The 14,255-nt window shown below is 41.1% G+C and overlaps 1 protein-coding gene across 1 annotated transcript in view; it reads left to right on the forward strand.

The window, feature by feature from the left end:
- The window catches only part of LOC132095958 (transcription factor E2-alpha-like), a 49,124-nt gene that overhangs the window by 2,041 nt on the left and 32,828 nt on the right, over positions 1 to 14,255 (forward strand). Inside the window, exons 2-3 of the mRNA XM_059501051.1 lie at positions 735 to 840; positions 1,672 to 1,735. Coding sequence (XP_059357034.1) covers positions 787 to 840; positions 1,672 to 1,735 — 118 coding nt within the window. The 5' untranslated portion in view covers positions 735 to 786. The remainder of the gene's footprint in view (positions 1 to 734; positions 841 to 1,671; positions 1,736 to 14,255) is intronic.

Genomic DNA, 14,255 nt, shown 5'->3' on the forward strand with positions numbered 1-14,255 from the left:
GCATTTGTGATCTTTTAATATTTCATAATCATCTACCTGTTGATCTTCATCAATGGAGGTGCTGATTATGATTCAAGTGAATGTGTTATTGGAGCAGTGATGATGACTAAAGTATTTTTGGATAAGGCTTCTCGCTTTTCTTATCTCGGATGTTTAATGAGTTGCTTCACGAATTTAAAGAAAAGTGTAAAATCGCAGTGCTTTCTTTGCTCTGTTTGATGACATTTGTCTTCTGAAAGCTGCCAATTTTTCCCCCTTCAATATTTCAGATTGAAAAGCATGTATTGCATAGAAATGAAAACAATGTTATGTATAAGAGCTTGCCTTCCTATTAGCTATAATAAAAATAAATCCATGTATAGACGTAAACTTGATATTTGACACTATGGAAATGTTACACATGCATTGTTTTAACTCAGGAATCATGGTTATTATTTCTTGCGCCGCTAACTAGTTCCCATGCTCTAGGTGTGGGTAATTGATTGGGTTTTTTTCTCGAGCGCTGGACTGGAGACTCGCTGGCGGTCTCTTTTGGTGGTTAACCGAGTTCAGATGTGGTGCATTCTGGGAAAACACTCTTACAGCAGGTCTGTAATGTAGAGTCATTGTTCAGAAAGAAGCGGCAGTCGGATTATTTTAGATCATGTGCGTTCACGTCAGATTTGATTACTAGACCCAGAGTCCATAAATGATCTGAAAGCATGATTGTCCATTATGCATCTCCTTCCCTACAGGATCATAAACCTGTTTGAGCTGAAAGAGAGAGAGAAGCAGATCAAGATCAGGATGGCGACAGCGGGGACCGACATGGAGCTGAACGACCTGCTGGACTTCAGTGTTGTAAGTCAAAGAGACTCTTCTCTTTTGTTTATGGATAGTTGACATCAGATGTCAAGCAGTGTGACATGCAGTAAACTGTGCTGTATGGTAGTCATAACTAAAGGCTGTTGTTAGGCCACACATTTTTATTATATTGTACCTTATTGCCTTTAACTTTATTAATTTATAATTATAGACACAAAATGAAAACAAAATATATATAATATAAAAATAGAAAATGTATATGAATGCATATATGTTTTTGTGTGTGAACATGTATACCCATGTTACTAAGATACTATTATAGTTTTAATTAATATTTTGAAAAGAGATTTTATATTTTCAATTTTAATTGTAGTTAAAGTTTGAGAAATTATGATTTTTTTTAATTTATTTTTTTTAGATTTTGTCTCTATGCTCATTTATTATTTTTCCAGCTTTATTAAATTAAAATGAGATGTTGCTTTTATTTATTTATTTTTTATTTCGTTAACATTTTCGTTTCAAGTGTATTTTTGTATGTGCAAGTGTATGTTTTGGTTTTGAATAACCAAAATACCCCTAATATAAACTTTCCTTAATTTTTTTTATGTATATATTAATTGGTTTACTTATAATTAAATTATAACAATAAAATTGTAAAATTTTTAAATTCTTTAAATAAACACAAATTTAATTTACACTTAATTTTAACTTGGAAAAAAATCATATAAAACCTAAATAGATAAATAATGAAGAATTACATTTAAGTAAAAATGTTTGAACTGTTACTGAAGCATGTTGTTGTTGTTTTTTTTTGTTGAAGCAATGGCATGTATTTTCTCTTCTAATTTTTCTCTCTCCCTTCGGTAGATGTTTCCTCATCCGGTGTCAAACGGGAGAAACCGAGGCCCTACTATTCCCAGCAGTCAGTATGGTAGGCAATTTAAGCTCCTTTAATTCCTCTGATTATAGAAATGATTGATTCAGGATACAGAGAGAGTGATATAATCTGTAGAGGACTTTTGGATGATGGATTTTAACCCTGTAAATCCCACGTGTAAAGCTTTCTTTCGCTGCACACGTGTGGATGTCGTTAGGGTCCGAGTGTTTGCGAAGCCTGTTTGATCCTCGTCATTCTCTCTCTCAGCTGTCGTTCCTCCATCACGGAGGAGGAGGGGATGATGGGAAATGATAGTCGTCCTCTCACCCCTGCGAACAATGTCAACAAACATTAAAACAACACGCAAAACAGCCCCCCGCTAACTGCACCATCTCACCCAAATGAAGTCTCTTTCTGTTATTCAGAAATTGCATTCTGTTTGATTTGAAATCAGAGGTTTTTGTTTGAATCTCCCAAAACTGAATATGTTCGGGTGGCTTTTCACCATTTACAGTTTAACCAAAACAAGCTTTAATTCATAAGGTGTGCCACCCAGATCTACTACTGATCACAGAACCTTGCTTCACGGAAAGCGTGTGTATTTAATTGTTATATAGTTTTGTATTCATCTAATACCAAAGCATTAGACCGTGATATAATATTTTCCTGTTAGTGGTGAACTGTATAACATTGCATTTTTAATGAATAATTTAAAAGTAGAGCTTAATCAGTTTATTTCTGTAAATATTAAACTGCACAAAGTATTTCAAAGTGAAGTCTCAGTCTTTATAACAACCTGCCAAAATAAAAGTTCAGTTTAACTTGAAGAGTTTGTGACACTTTACTGTGAATTGTGAAATGTTACTGTTGTACAGTTGAATATACACCAAGTAGAAATAATAATATAAAACTAAATGTATCCATTTATTGCACCATTGTTCTTCCATGTTTTCATTTTTAACAGTAAACCTTTATTCTTCAGCACAACTGTCACCAAAAATAAAAATAATAATAAAGTTTTAAATTGTCATGCCACATTACAGTTTACAACGTAAAAGAAAATCGTAATAAATTTGTATTAAAACATATATCCATAAAAATAAAAACAGACAACACTTTGAATTTGTTTTTGAAAAATAAAACATTTCCTAGGGCCATATTGTAAAAAAAAAAATTACATTTATTAAAATTTTATGAAGCGATTTAAACACGCTTTTTGATTGTTACAATTTTCAGAATCCAGAAAAAAAAATTTGGGAAAACAAAACTCGATTTCATAGGGCCCTAAAAATGTAATTCTTTTGAAACTTGTAATGGTTCTTAAACTGTATGCAATTTATGATTTCAATTAATTAGACATGTTTTTTGATTACTTAAATTGAATTAAATCATTAAAACCGTTATTAGAATATTAAAAATTAAAATGGGAAAAACCTGAATTTTGGAAATAATAAAACCGATTTCATGTTCAATGCCCTATTCTTGTGAGTGAAAGTCAATGTTGTTTTTCTAATGAAGTAAGCCATACAGGTTCAGAATGACATGAACGTTCTCTCGTCTTTTATTCGTTCTGAATTTTGGGTAAACTGTATTTAATGTAGTGTCTGGAATCAGATCCGGAGACGCTCTCCTCTAAGAGAGATGGTTCGTATCTTTGTCCAAACGGCACAATCCTCCACACAAAGCACAAAAGTGGTTCATAACTCGATAGATGGCGTGTGGGGAACGTATGGTTTCAGCACGACAATCCCATTGCGCTGATTGAGAGAATATGAGTGTTATGACTGAATCCAGCAGAGACGTATCTGCTCATCAAAGACTAAACCACATGCTTTCTTTTAGCCTTTTTTGTGTGACTCTGAATAGCGAGAGAAAAGTCCTGCCCAGTGTTTGCGCTTTGTAATTTATTAGTCAATTGTTTGACATTCTATGTTGATTTGAGTGTCAGTATATTGTGTTTTATGACACAAAGATGCATTGAGATTTGCTCTGAAGTTTGAGGAGGCCGTTTGCGTCTGTCACCGGCCACAGTTTCATTTACTGAGCACCTGAAACCGAGAATAAGTCAGATATTTATAACGGCAGAACTTGAGTTAAAAATACAGAGAAATGCAAAGAGTTTTCATGAGTAGGAAAGAAGAATCATCTTCCTGCTCCAGTGACAACATTCAGCGTTTCACTTCATGTATTTGCTCTGAAAGGACTTTAAATGTTTTCCTTTTGACTCATCATTGAGGCCAAACAGCTGATTGATAATGTTCAATGCAAGAAACACAATACTGCTACTGTAAAAAGCAAAAGGGTTCTGCTTAATGAACACTTAGAGAATCCTTTTGGAAATCTCCACTTGTCAGTTTAACAGCTTTTAATATTACATATTATACATGCAGATAAACCTCAGATGCACTCATGAGTGAGAACTACTAATAATGTTTTTTTGTCATGTTTTCACAATAGTAAATGTTGTGGTCTATAGTCAGCTGAGCCATTTGACCTTAAATATTTACTTGAATATTTTTTTACTTGATTTTGTAAGTCTATAGTTATGTATTTGTTCTGAAATAGCTTAAAAAGTTTTTTTTGACTCCTTGTTTGTGCATACAGCCGTTATTCCAATACTGATTGAAAAGAATCAAAATACTGAAAAAACTGAACACTAAGAGAAATCTAGGGAACTGTAACTTGTCAAACTAACAGCTTGCACTCATTGCACATACCGTAAATACCCAATATTCCTACATAACAAGGCTGATATTATATACTTAGACTTTTGATATGCATACTACATTAAAATGACCTGAGATGTGCTTAACTTACAATAAATCTTTTTTTTTTTGTCAAATTCCACATTTGTGGACTTTTTTGTTGTTGTTTGTTTTGCCTTGCATTTAGCATGCTTCAAAATATTTCCGGTAAATATTGCAATTTAATATCATTCTATTACAATTTGACCTAAAATATACTTAAAAATAATAGACTAAATATTAAAGCAACCCTCTACAATGCGACTTAATGATGTCTAATATTAGCTAATGTCTACACAGATATTTTCACTCAGCTTTTAAGAACTGCCAGGTTCTCTGGTTGTGGGCGGAGCTAATGGTCAAGCGACACTCTCATTGGCTGGCGCTCTCCCACCATCATCATCATCATCATCCCAGTTTCGATTATCATAATATATTTATAATTCTTGACTGACTGATGGTGATAAGAGTGTACTTTTAGATATTTCAAAATCTGTGCCATTTCCCAAACATATACTAAAAGTAAACAAAGTTTTTTTTATTTTAATTAATTTTTAACCTAATTGCTCAATTTTTTGAATTATCATTTAGGCCACACAGCCATTTATTACAAAACTGATTGAAATTGTATTTAACTCAATACTGTAAAGATATTTTTCAGTGTAATGCAGTATTGTAAGAATCAGGAGGACATTTTTAACATTTAACAGCTTATAACAACATTCACTGTGTTTCACAAGTTCGTATTTACTTATAATTAAATAAAGGTTATGCGTATTTGGCGTGCTGTCCGGGGGGAGAGCTCCGAGCCCGGCAAGACTCCAGAGCCCAGGCCCCCCCCCCCCCCCCTCCGGGGAGAGGGGTCTGAACTCGGAGTTTGGCTTAGCCCAAGTGCTCCCCTGAGTTTTTCTACATGAGCTGGGGTAGAAACTTGGCTGAAGGTGCGAGATCGGGGTGGCGGGGGGATTCTGAAAGTCGAGAGATAACGAAGGTAGGATGTACTTGATTATTTATAGCGTTTTCTCGAGCTGATTGGTAAACAGTGTAATTGCTGATGATGATGAACTGGCCGTGTTAATTATCCGTGCACACTCCTCCCGAAATTCGTTTGTGAAACGTCACTTCACGAGTTCGTATTTACTTATAATTAAATAAAGGTTATGCGTATTTGGCGTGCTGTCCGGGGGGAGAGCTCCGAGCCCGGCAAGACTCCCGATACACTGCTGCGGCAGTGCAAAAAACGGAATGGCTCCTGCGGGAGCTGACACTGCTGCGGCAGTTAGAAAATATGGAGAGGCTCCTGCGGGAGCATACACTGCTGCGGCAGTGTAGAAATGTGAAAAGGCTCCTGCGGGAGCATACACTGCTGCGGCAGTGAGAAAATATGGAGAGGCTCCTGCGGGAGCATACACTGCTGCGGCAGTAAGGGAATATGGAAAGGCTCCTGTGGGAGCTGGCCCTGCTGCGGCAGTGGAAAAATACGGAATGGCTCCTGCGGGAGCTGACACTGCTGCGGCAGTAAGGGAATATGGAAAGGCTCCTGCGGGAGCTGGCACTGCTGCGGCAGTGGAAAAATACGGAATGGCTCCTGCGGGAGCTGGCACTGCTGCGGCAGTGGAAAAATACGGAATGGCTCCTGCGGGAGCTGGCACTGCTGCGGCAGTGGAAAAATACGGAATGGCTCCTGCGGGAGCTGGCCCTGCTGCGGCAGTGGAAAAATACGGAATGGCTCCTGCGGGAGCTAACACTGCTGCGGCAGTAAGGGAATATGGAAAGGCTCCTGCGGGAGCTGGCACTGCTGCGGCAGTGGAAAAATACGGAATGGCTCCTGCGGGAGCTGACACTGCTGCGGCAGTGAGAAAATATGGAGAGGCTCCTGCAGGAGCATACACTGCTGCGGCAGTGAGAAAATATGGAGAGCCTCCCTGCGGGAGCATACACTGCTGCGGCCGTGAGGATAATATGGAAAAGGCTCTTGCGGGAGCTGACACTGCTGTGGCATTGGGGTATACGGAAAAGCTCCTGCAGGAGCAGACACTGCTGCGGCAGTGAGGGAATATGGAAAGGATCCTGCGGGAGCTGGCACTGCTGCGGCGGTAAGGGAATACTGAAAGGCTCCTGCAGGAGCATACATGACTGTAGCAGTGAGGAAATACAGAAAGGCTATTGTGGGAGCTGACACTGCTGCGGCAGTGAAAAAATACGGAAAGGCTCCTGCGGGAGCATACATTGCTGTGGTAGTGAGGGAATGCGGAAAGGCTCCTGCGGGAGCGGGGTGCCGTTGGAATGAGAAATGGAGATGGCTAGGGAAAAAAGGGTGACTGATGAGGGTTTGGTGGGCTTTCTTGAGATTAAAGCGGTCTGATCGGATGTAGCTCTTAAAAACTTCTGATGACCAGCGACCGAGTGTTTGGATCTGATGTTGGGAAAGGCCATTTTGAGCCACTGTGATGGCTGCACCTATTCTGAGGGAATGGCTGGAGAAATCATCAGCTGAGATAGCAGAAAGACATAAGACAGACTTTAGGCGTTTTTAGAACCAAACAACGGGAGACAGGACGGCTGGAGTCATCTGTGAAAAAGAGGGTCGAAAAGGGATTTAGCTTGGGATTTCCTGAGCTGAAGGAAGGCTAGGAGAGTTTGGTATTAAAGAATAGGTGAATATAATATATAAAATATAAATAAAGTGGCCCTTCATTGACTGGTCTGTCTTACTGTGGGAAGTCGTGGCCTAATGGTTAGAGTCGGACTCCCAATCGAAAGGTTGTGAGTTCGAGTCCCGGGCCGGCAGGAATAGTGGGTGGGGGGAGTGCATGTACAGTTCTCTCTCCACCTTCAATACCACGACTTAGGTGTCCTTGAGCAAGGCATCCAACCCCCAACTGCTCCCCGGGTGCCGCAGCATAAATGGCTGCCCACTGCTCCGGGTGTGTGTTCACAGTGTGCGTGTGTGTTCACTGCTCTGTGTGTGTGCATTTTGGATGGGTTAAATGCAGAGCACAAATTCTGAGTATGGGTCACCATACTTGGCTGAATGTCACTTCACTTACTCACTTACTTACTTTGCTTTATATGAAATGACATGGCTTCATCGTCCAGGACTGCTGGATCAGAAATGGTGGGGTGGATGTTCGGTTTAAAGCTGGAAGTGGTAGTGAGCTCTTAGCGTCTGAGAAAGCCGAAGAAGGCTAGGATAAACATGGCATCTAGCGTACGAGCGGTGTGGACGGAACGGTAACCTTTGCGGAGCGTGGAAATGCATTTAGTCAGGATTTCAAAGGTTATGGGCTGCCTGGTGTCTGGGTGCATGGGGTGGGCTCTTTGAATGCCTTTCAGAAGGGAGGTCTGTGAATTGGCTATTAGGGGTGAGGATGAACCGAATATGAGTTGTTAGCGTTGAGGTGGGAAATAAATGAAGTGATAGAGAGCAGGGAAGAATCGGGGAACGGCAGATTATAGGCAGAATGGAATGCTTTAAAACATATCCATGCTGTTAAGTATGATTGCAGGGTACTTGAGGAAATGGCTTGGATAATAGAATCTCTTGAAGTTTCAAGAAGGGGTTTCAGAGGATGATTCAGAGGAATATTAGTTCTGAATAAGGAGGTACTGGGGTTGGGAGTGGTTCCGCCTGCGGTGCCAACAGCCTGAATTTCTGAAAGGCAAAACTTGCCTCAGGAATGTGTTTTGAGGTTATGATGAACTGATCGTTAGCGGAGATCCAGATTAAACGTCTTTGAAAGGGCATTAAGGTGGGTGAATGAGAACGGCCATTATTAATTCAATGTACAGAAGCCTCGTTATCGCAGTGAATAACGATGCTGGACCATTCTTTTCCCCACAGAAAGGCTGCCAGGACAAGATGATATAGCTCAAAAAAGGGGTGAGGATATTAATGGCTGGGGAAAATCTAACGGCTGGGAGGGCCATGTAGAAGCGGACCAGTGATTTTGGTGAAATCCTCCGAAACCGATGGAGGGGGCGGCGGCTTTTGATTATTGGTGATTCCATAGGCTCTCTCTCGCGCACCTGCGCGGTTTTAAAACATCCAATAGTTATGATTTGTCAAGAACAAAGGGTTTAGCTCCACCCATGCATGATAATATCGTGCATTGTCGATCTTACAGGCTGACGATATGACGATTAGAAAAATGGCCATATCGCCCAACTCCTGCGGGAGCGGGCACTACTGCGGCAGCGGGGAAATACAGATGGACGCTCCTGCTGGAGCAAACACTGCTGTGGCAGTGGAGAAAAACAGATAGAGGCTCCTGCAGGAGCAGGCACTGCTGGGATGCTGGAGTGAGGATGGGCTATTATGGATGGATAAGAGGATCTTTAAAGAGGGTTAGTTATGGTGGGTCACGAGTTTGAGTGAACAGGGATGGACTGGCGTTAAGGGGGTTGGCTGATGAGGGTTCGGTGATCTTTTATATGGAGACATTAGGGTATGGCGGAACAGAGAAGTAATGAGGAGCATGAGAGGAGGAGGAAAGATAGCTGCTGGAGCCGCATGTGGAGATATGCTTACGCTTGGGACGGTTCTGGTAGTGGAATAAAGAGAGGGTAAATGGCGGGCATTGGGGCCTGTGCCATTAGCGGAGGAATGCTCACGCTTGGGACAGCTCTGGGAGTGGAAGAGAGAGGGGAAAGGAGGGGAATGGCGGACAACGGGGCCTGAGCCAAGGTTGTTCGGAGGGATGGGTAGGGCGGAACATAGAGTAGGAAGGGGGAGCAAGAGAGGAGGAGGAAAGATAGCTGCTGGAGCCGCCTGCGGAGACGTGCTCACGCTTGGGACGGCCTCAGAAGTGGATGAAAAGAGGGGGAAAGAGGAGGTGAACGGCGGGTAAAGGGGCCTGCGCCAATATGAGAGGCAATGTCGCATTGGGGTTAGACTGTGGGGCTGCAGGCCATGAGTAGGGGAGAGGGTTGTCAAGAAAGGGGTTGTGGATGGGTCTGCACCGCTATCGGAGGCATGCTCGCGTTATCGTCTGTTACGGGAGCTGGAGGCCACTGAAAAGGAAAAAGGAGGTAAGTAGCAGCAGGAAGAAAATAAGGGTCTGGGTTGCAAGTGGAAGCAGCTTCGCACTTGCTTCACGTGTTGTTGATCGCAGGAAGGGAATCCTGAAGAACCTATGTGCAACCTGCACTACTACCGGAGGCAGCCTTACGCTAGTGTTTACTACAGGAGCTGGAGGCCGCTGAGAAGAAAATGGTTTATTAATAGCATGAGGGAGCGGAAGAGTTGTGGGCATTTTTACAAATGGAGGCAGCCTCACGTTTGCTTCAGATGCTGTAGCTGTAGGCCATGCGAATGGGTTGGGGGTTTGTGATGTCTTGAACCTGAGTAGCCTGCACTGCTAGCAGAGGCAACCTTATGCTAATGTCTGCTACTTGAGACACTAAAAAAGAAAAAGGGGGGGTTAAAAGTAACAGGATGCAAATACTGGGATGTGCAGGCCAGTGTTGCCAGTAAAAGCAGCTTATGCTTGCTTCGGCTGCTGTAGATGTTGGCTACGGGAAAGTAGAGGGATAAGTAACATTAGACAATTCCTCGAGCCTTGTCCACATTAATATGTTCCTGTTGAAAAACATATTTCCCTCTCGTTTTGGCCTTCCAGCCTTTGAATGCTCTCCAGAGTGGATAAATTTGAAGATGCTGTTTTCACGTTGTTGTATGGACTGTAGAAACAGAGGCTTTGAAAACGAAGCATGTTTAGTCTTGTAACACATTCTACCAATAGACATTTTTATAGCAGTTAACTTGCAGTTATGTGCTATTCACTTTCACATGGTTTCTAAAAATTATTTTGCATGCTTTTCATATTACAGTCCTAAAAGACAACAGAAAATTTACTCACGATTGCTGTCCTGCGGAAAACACGAGGGCAGTTGCATTTTAGATCAATTCTGAGTGATCGCGCCAGTAAATGGTGAAATATAGGGCTGCAACTAACGATTATTTTGATAATCGATTAATCTGTCGATTATTTTTACGATTAATCGGTTTATGTACTTATATTTTAGTTTTTTCCATTTTTTCCCCAAGTAAATTATTAATAAATGGTCTTTATCATTCAGCATAGATTTAAGAGATTTTAACCATTTTGCACTGTCATATCCTCATCAAAAATATACCTGGAGTTGTTTTATTGTGTTAGTAATCCTTTGTTGAACTCTTCTGCAATCAGAACACTGACCCATACTCTAGCAAATTTCACAAGGAGATTTCAAATAATGTTTTCACCAGGGCAGTCCTTAGAGCTCCTAAAGTAGTTTAACATCCCGAACAAAGCTTATTAAGGAATCTTTCAGAACATATTTTCACGAAGAATAAGGATAAAACAGAATAAAATTGCAGTGCATTGTATTTTATTATTTACTGGGAAAAAGCTTTATAGCTTTTGCTGTGAAATTGTAAACAATCCTTCAAAAAAAGTGTCAATGGCATGAAACCTGAATGGAACTCACAATTTAAAGTAAAATCCATCAGAAGGTTGTCCAGAAAAAAAAATAGGACACACACAAAAAACCTGCTGTGTGAAAAAGAGCAGTGAATAATACTTAGAAAAAAAGTGCATTTCAAATATCTACATTTACCTCTCTCATTCAGTCATAATTAGGCTGCACGACTGAATTTTGAACTGGTACTGGTTTAGGGAAGTCGTGGCCTAATGGTTAGAGAGTCGGACTCCCAATCGAAAGGTTGTGAGTTCGAGTCCCGGGCTGGCAGGAATTGTGGGTGGGGGGAGTGCATGTACAGTTCTCTCTCCACCTTCAATACCACGACTTAGGTGCCCTTGAGCAAGGCATCAAACCCACCAACTGTTCCCCGGGCGCCGCAGCATAAATGGCTGCCCACTGCTCCGGGTGTGTGCTCACAGTGTGTGTGTGTGTGTTCACTGCTCTGTGTGTGTGCATTTCGGATGGGTTAAATGCAGAGCACAAATTCTGAGTATGGGTCACCATACTTGGCTGAATGTCACGTCACTTCACTTCACTAAACGACAAACTGATCACAGAACATGTTTGTAAAGCTTTAAATGTTAACTGTTAAAAAGCAATGTTATCAGCTTTTATGACTAAACATTTGCAAACAACATTGTACTGGAGAATCTGCACAAATGAAAGTCTTAGGGGCCGTTCACTAATCGCGCCTAAAAACGCGTGGAAAACGCTAGGCACACCGCTTTCTCCTTCTTTCCAAAGCGCTCGGACAGAAGCGCCCCTGAGGCGTCTGCCTTTGCTAAGCAACCATGACGTGCTCTCTCCTTGAAGATGCGGAAATTTCAGCAAAGGATAAATGGATTTGCAGCTCAAAAAATCGCTTGCAGTAGCTCTGCTACTAAATTTATTTCAAAATGGAAATCCATATACAACTATGATCAGCTGTTCCTTTCATCTTGACTGAGCTTTTAACGTTGTTACGGGAAAGGATGAAGCTGATTGGTTAGTTCTTGTCACATGACCCGCGGTGCGGTTGCTGCATTCTGAAAAGTTGAAATGTTTTTAACTCGATGCAGTGCGGTGTTGGAAATAACGAACTTGAGCGCGCAAAAGACGCGATATGTGAACGTCCCCTTAAACAGTGCAGTAGTGCAGAGTTTACAGGTTACTCTTCTTTTTTTAAAGGCTCAATGTAAAGTACTCCCACATCACGCTGAATGCTGCAGACATAGACATCATATGATGTCTATGGCTGCAGAGACGCTGTTCGGGAAGCACGTGACATAAAACAAGGCCAGCTATTGGCTATTCGCTACTTCTCCTGTTGTACTGGCTGAGTAAAACCTCCGGTGGCTCATTACTGCCGCACTTTGGTCACCGCAGATTTGAAATATGCACGAAATGAGCCGCTTACGGCAAATAAAAGTTATTTAGCAACGAATCGATGACTAAATTAGTTGACAACTATTTTAATAATCGATTTTAATCGTTTAAATCGATTTGTTGTTTCAGCTCTAGTGAAATATTTCCAAAAATAAATTGATCCTGCCAGAAAATTTAATGAAACTTATGTCTGTATCATCTGAGTGAGGTTTGGACATGCACGGCAAGGCAGGTGTAGCGTTAATGGTTTCAGACATTTCGGTGTGGATAACAACTCTGGAAAAAATGCCTTGTTGGCTTCATGAAAAAATGGCATCGACATCGGACAGAATTATGTCATAACATCGTTTAACAAACTTTAGCAGCGAAACCTGCATTTTAGCAGCTACGCCTGAAAATATTAATTTGCAACACATGGTCTGCGCTACTAGTGGAGGCAGCCTCGAACTGCGTTGCTGCCGGAAAGGCCGCGGTGAAGGGCTGAGCCGCGGCAAGAAGTGAGTGAGGCTTTGCTTCGGTGAGATCTGGGGCGCGGCCCCATTACTTCTCTGGTGATGTCGAGCGAGGCGAGCTCGGGGCTTTGCACGGTCTGTTGGCCACAGCGTGTGGCTGTTTGAGAAGAGCAGGTGTCGCGATGATGCTTGATGCTCGGCGGCTGTGTTAGGCGGGATAGGAGTGATCTCGGGGCCGGCGAATTGCAGCAGATCTGAAAAAATCCCCGGTCTAACGTTAGATCTCTTCGTTGGATGGAAAATTGGGTCTGTGATGAGATGGCAAACTGCGCGAACCGAATTCTGAAAGTCGAGAGATAACGAAGGTAGGATGTACTTGATTATTTATAGCGTTTTCTCGAGCTGATTGGTAAACAGTGTAATTGCTGATGATGATGAACTGGCCGTGTTAATTATCCGTGCACACTCCTCCCGAAATTCGTTTGTGAAACGTCACTTCTTGATCTTTTATCCTGTAAATCCTCTCACATATTGGAAATATATTCGTTACAGCACCCGTCCCTAAGACTTTCAGTATGCAGACTGAATAAAACTAACCTGAGATGAGCGTGTGAGTCACACGGAGTGAGATGTAGTAATAAATGGTGTTTGTTTCAGCTTGAGCGTGATGTTTTGATGTGTTTGTGTGTCTGGGACCCTTGTAGTCGTGACTCGTTCGGCTCGGCGTTTCTCTGCTCATAATTATAGCTCTGCTGTGTGAGTGTGTGTGTGTGTGTGTCCTGAGTCACTGTGAGCTCACCGACTCGCTCACGATCCCCTCGGGACACAAACTCTTTTCTAACGCCTCTTGTTTCGTGTGATTTAACGTGTTTAGAGCTCAGGATGACACAATATAACCATGATTCATCTGCTCATAAATCAAGAGCTACAACCTATCCTTAATGTCTAGATTTCTTTGATATAAAATCCACCCATATAAATTTTTTTCATTAAAGGTTTGACCGTTCTTGCCTGCCGTTTTACATGCTTTAAAAACGCTTACGGCTGATATTGCTGTTTAAGTCAATGTAGTCCAAGGTTTCTTTAATGTTTTTGTCACTTGAACGCATTGACCTCAAATATTACTTGAAGTTCCTTGAAAAGTGTTTACTTGAAATGTTTACTTGTCGATTTTCAATCGTTCACGATTATCTGATATTGGCTAATGGTCACATGACATCCAGGTTAACTAAATCCTTTAATATTTAATAAGAGGGTTCTTTTTTTGTAATTTTTTATTTAATTGAAACATTTTCTGATTTAATCAACTCAAAATGCCGGTCTACACTTGCTAAGGGCCTGTAAAATGCATTTAAAAAAATGTTGTATTTTTTTCCTAAAAGTGTGTTAATATTTCTAGATCTTGTTTTAATTATGTACATTTAATTAATTGAAAAGATTTTTAAATTTTTATAAAAAAAAATTTCTTACACAAATTTTTAGACCTCTAATTTTACCAATTCATAATATAAATGTATTATTTTTTCAATGCCAGTTTTAATTACAGTT

Source organism: Carassius carassius, chromosome 20 (genome assembly GCF_963082965.1).
Source record: "Carassius carassius chromosome 20, fCarCar2.1, whole genome shotgun sequence".
NCBI classification, from domain to species: domain Eukaryota; kingdom Metazoa; phylum Chordata; class Actinopteri; order Cypriniformes; family Cyprinidae; genus Carassius; species Carassius carassius.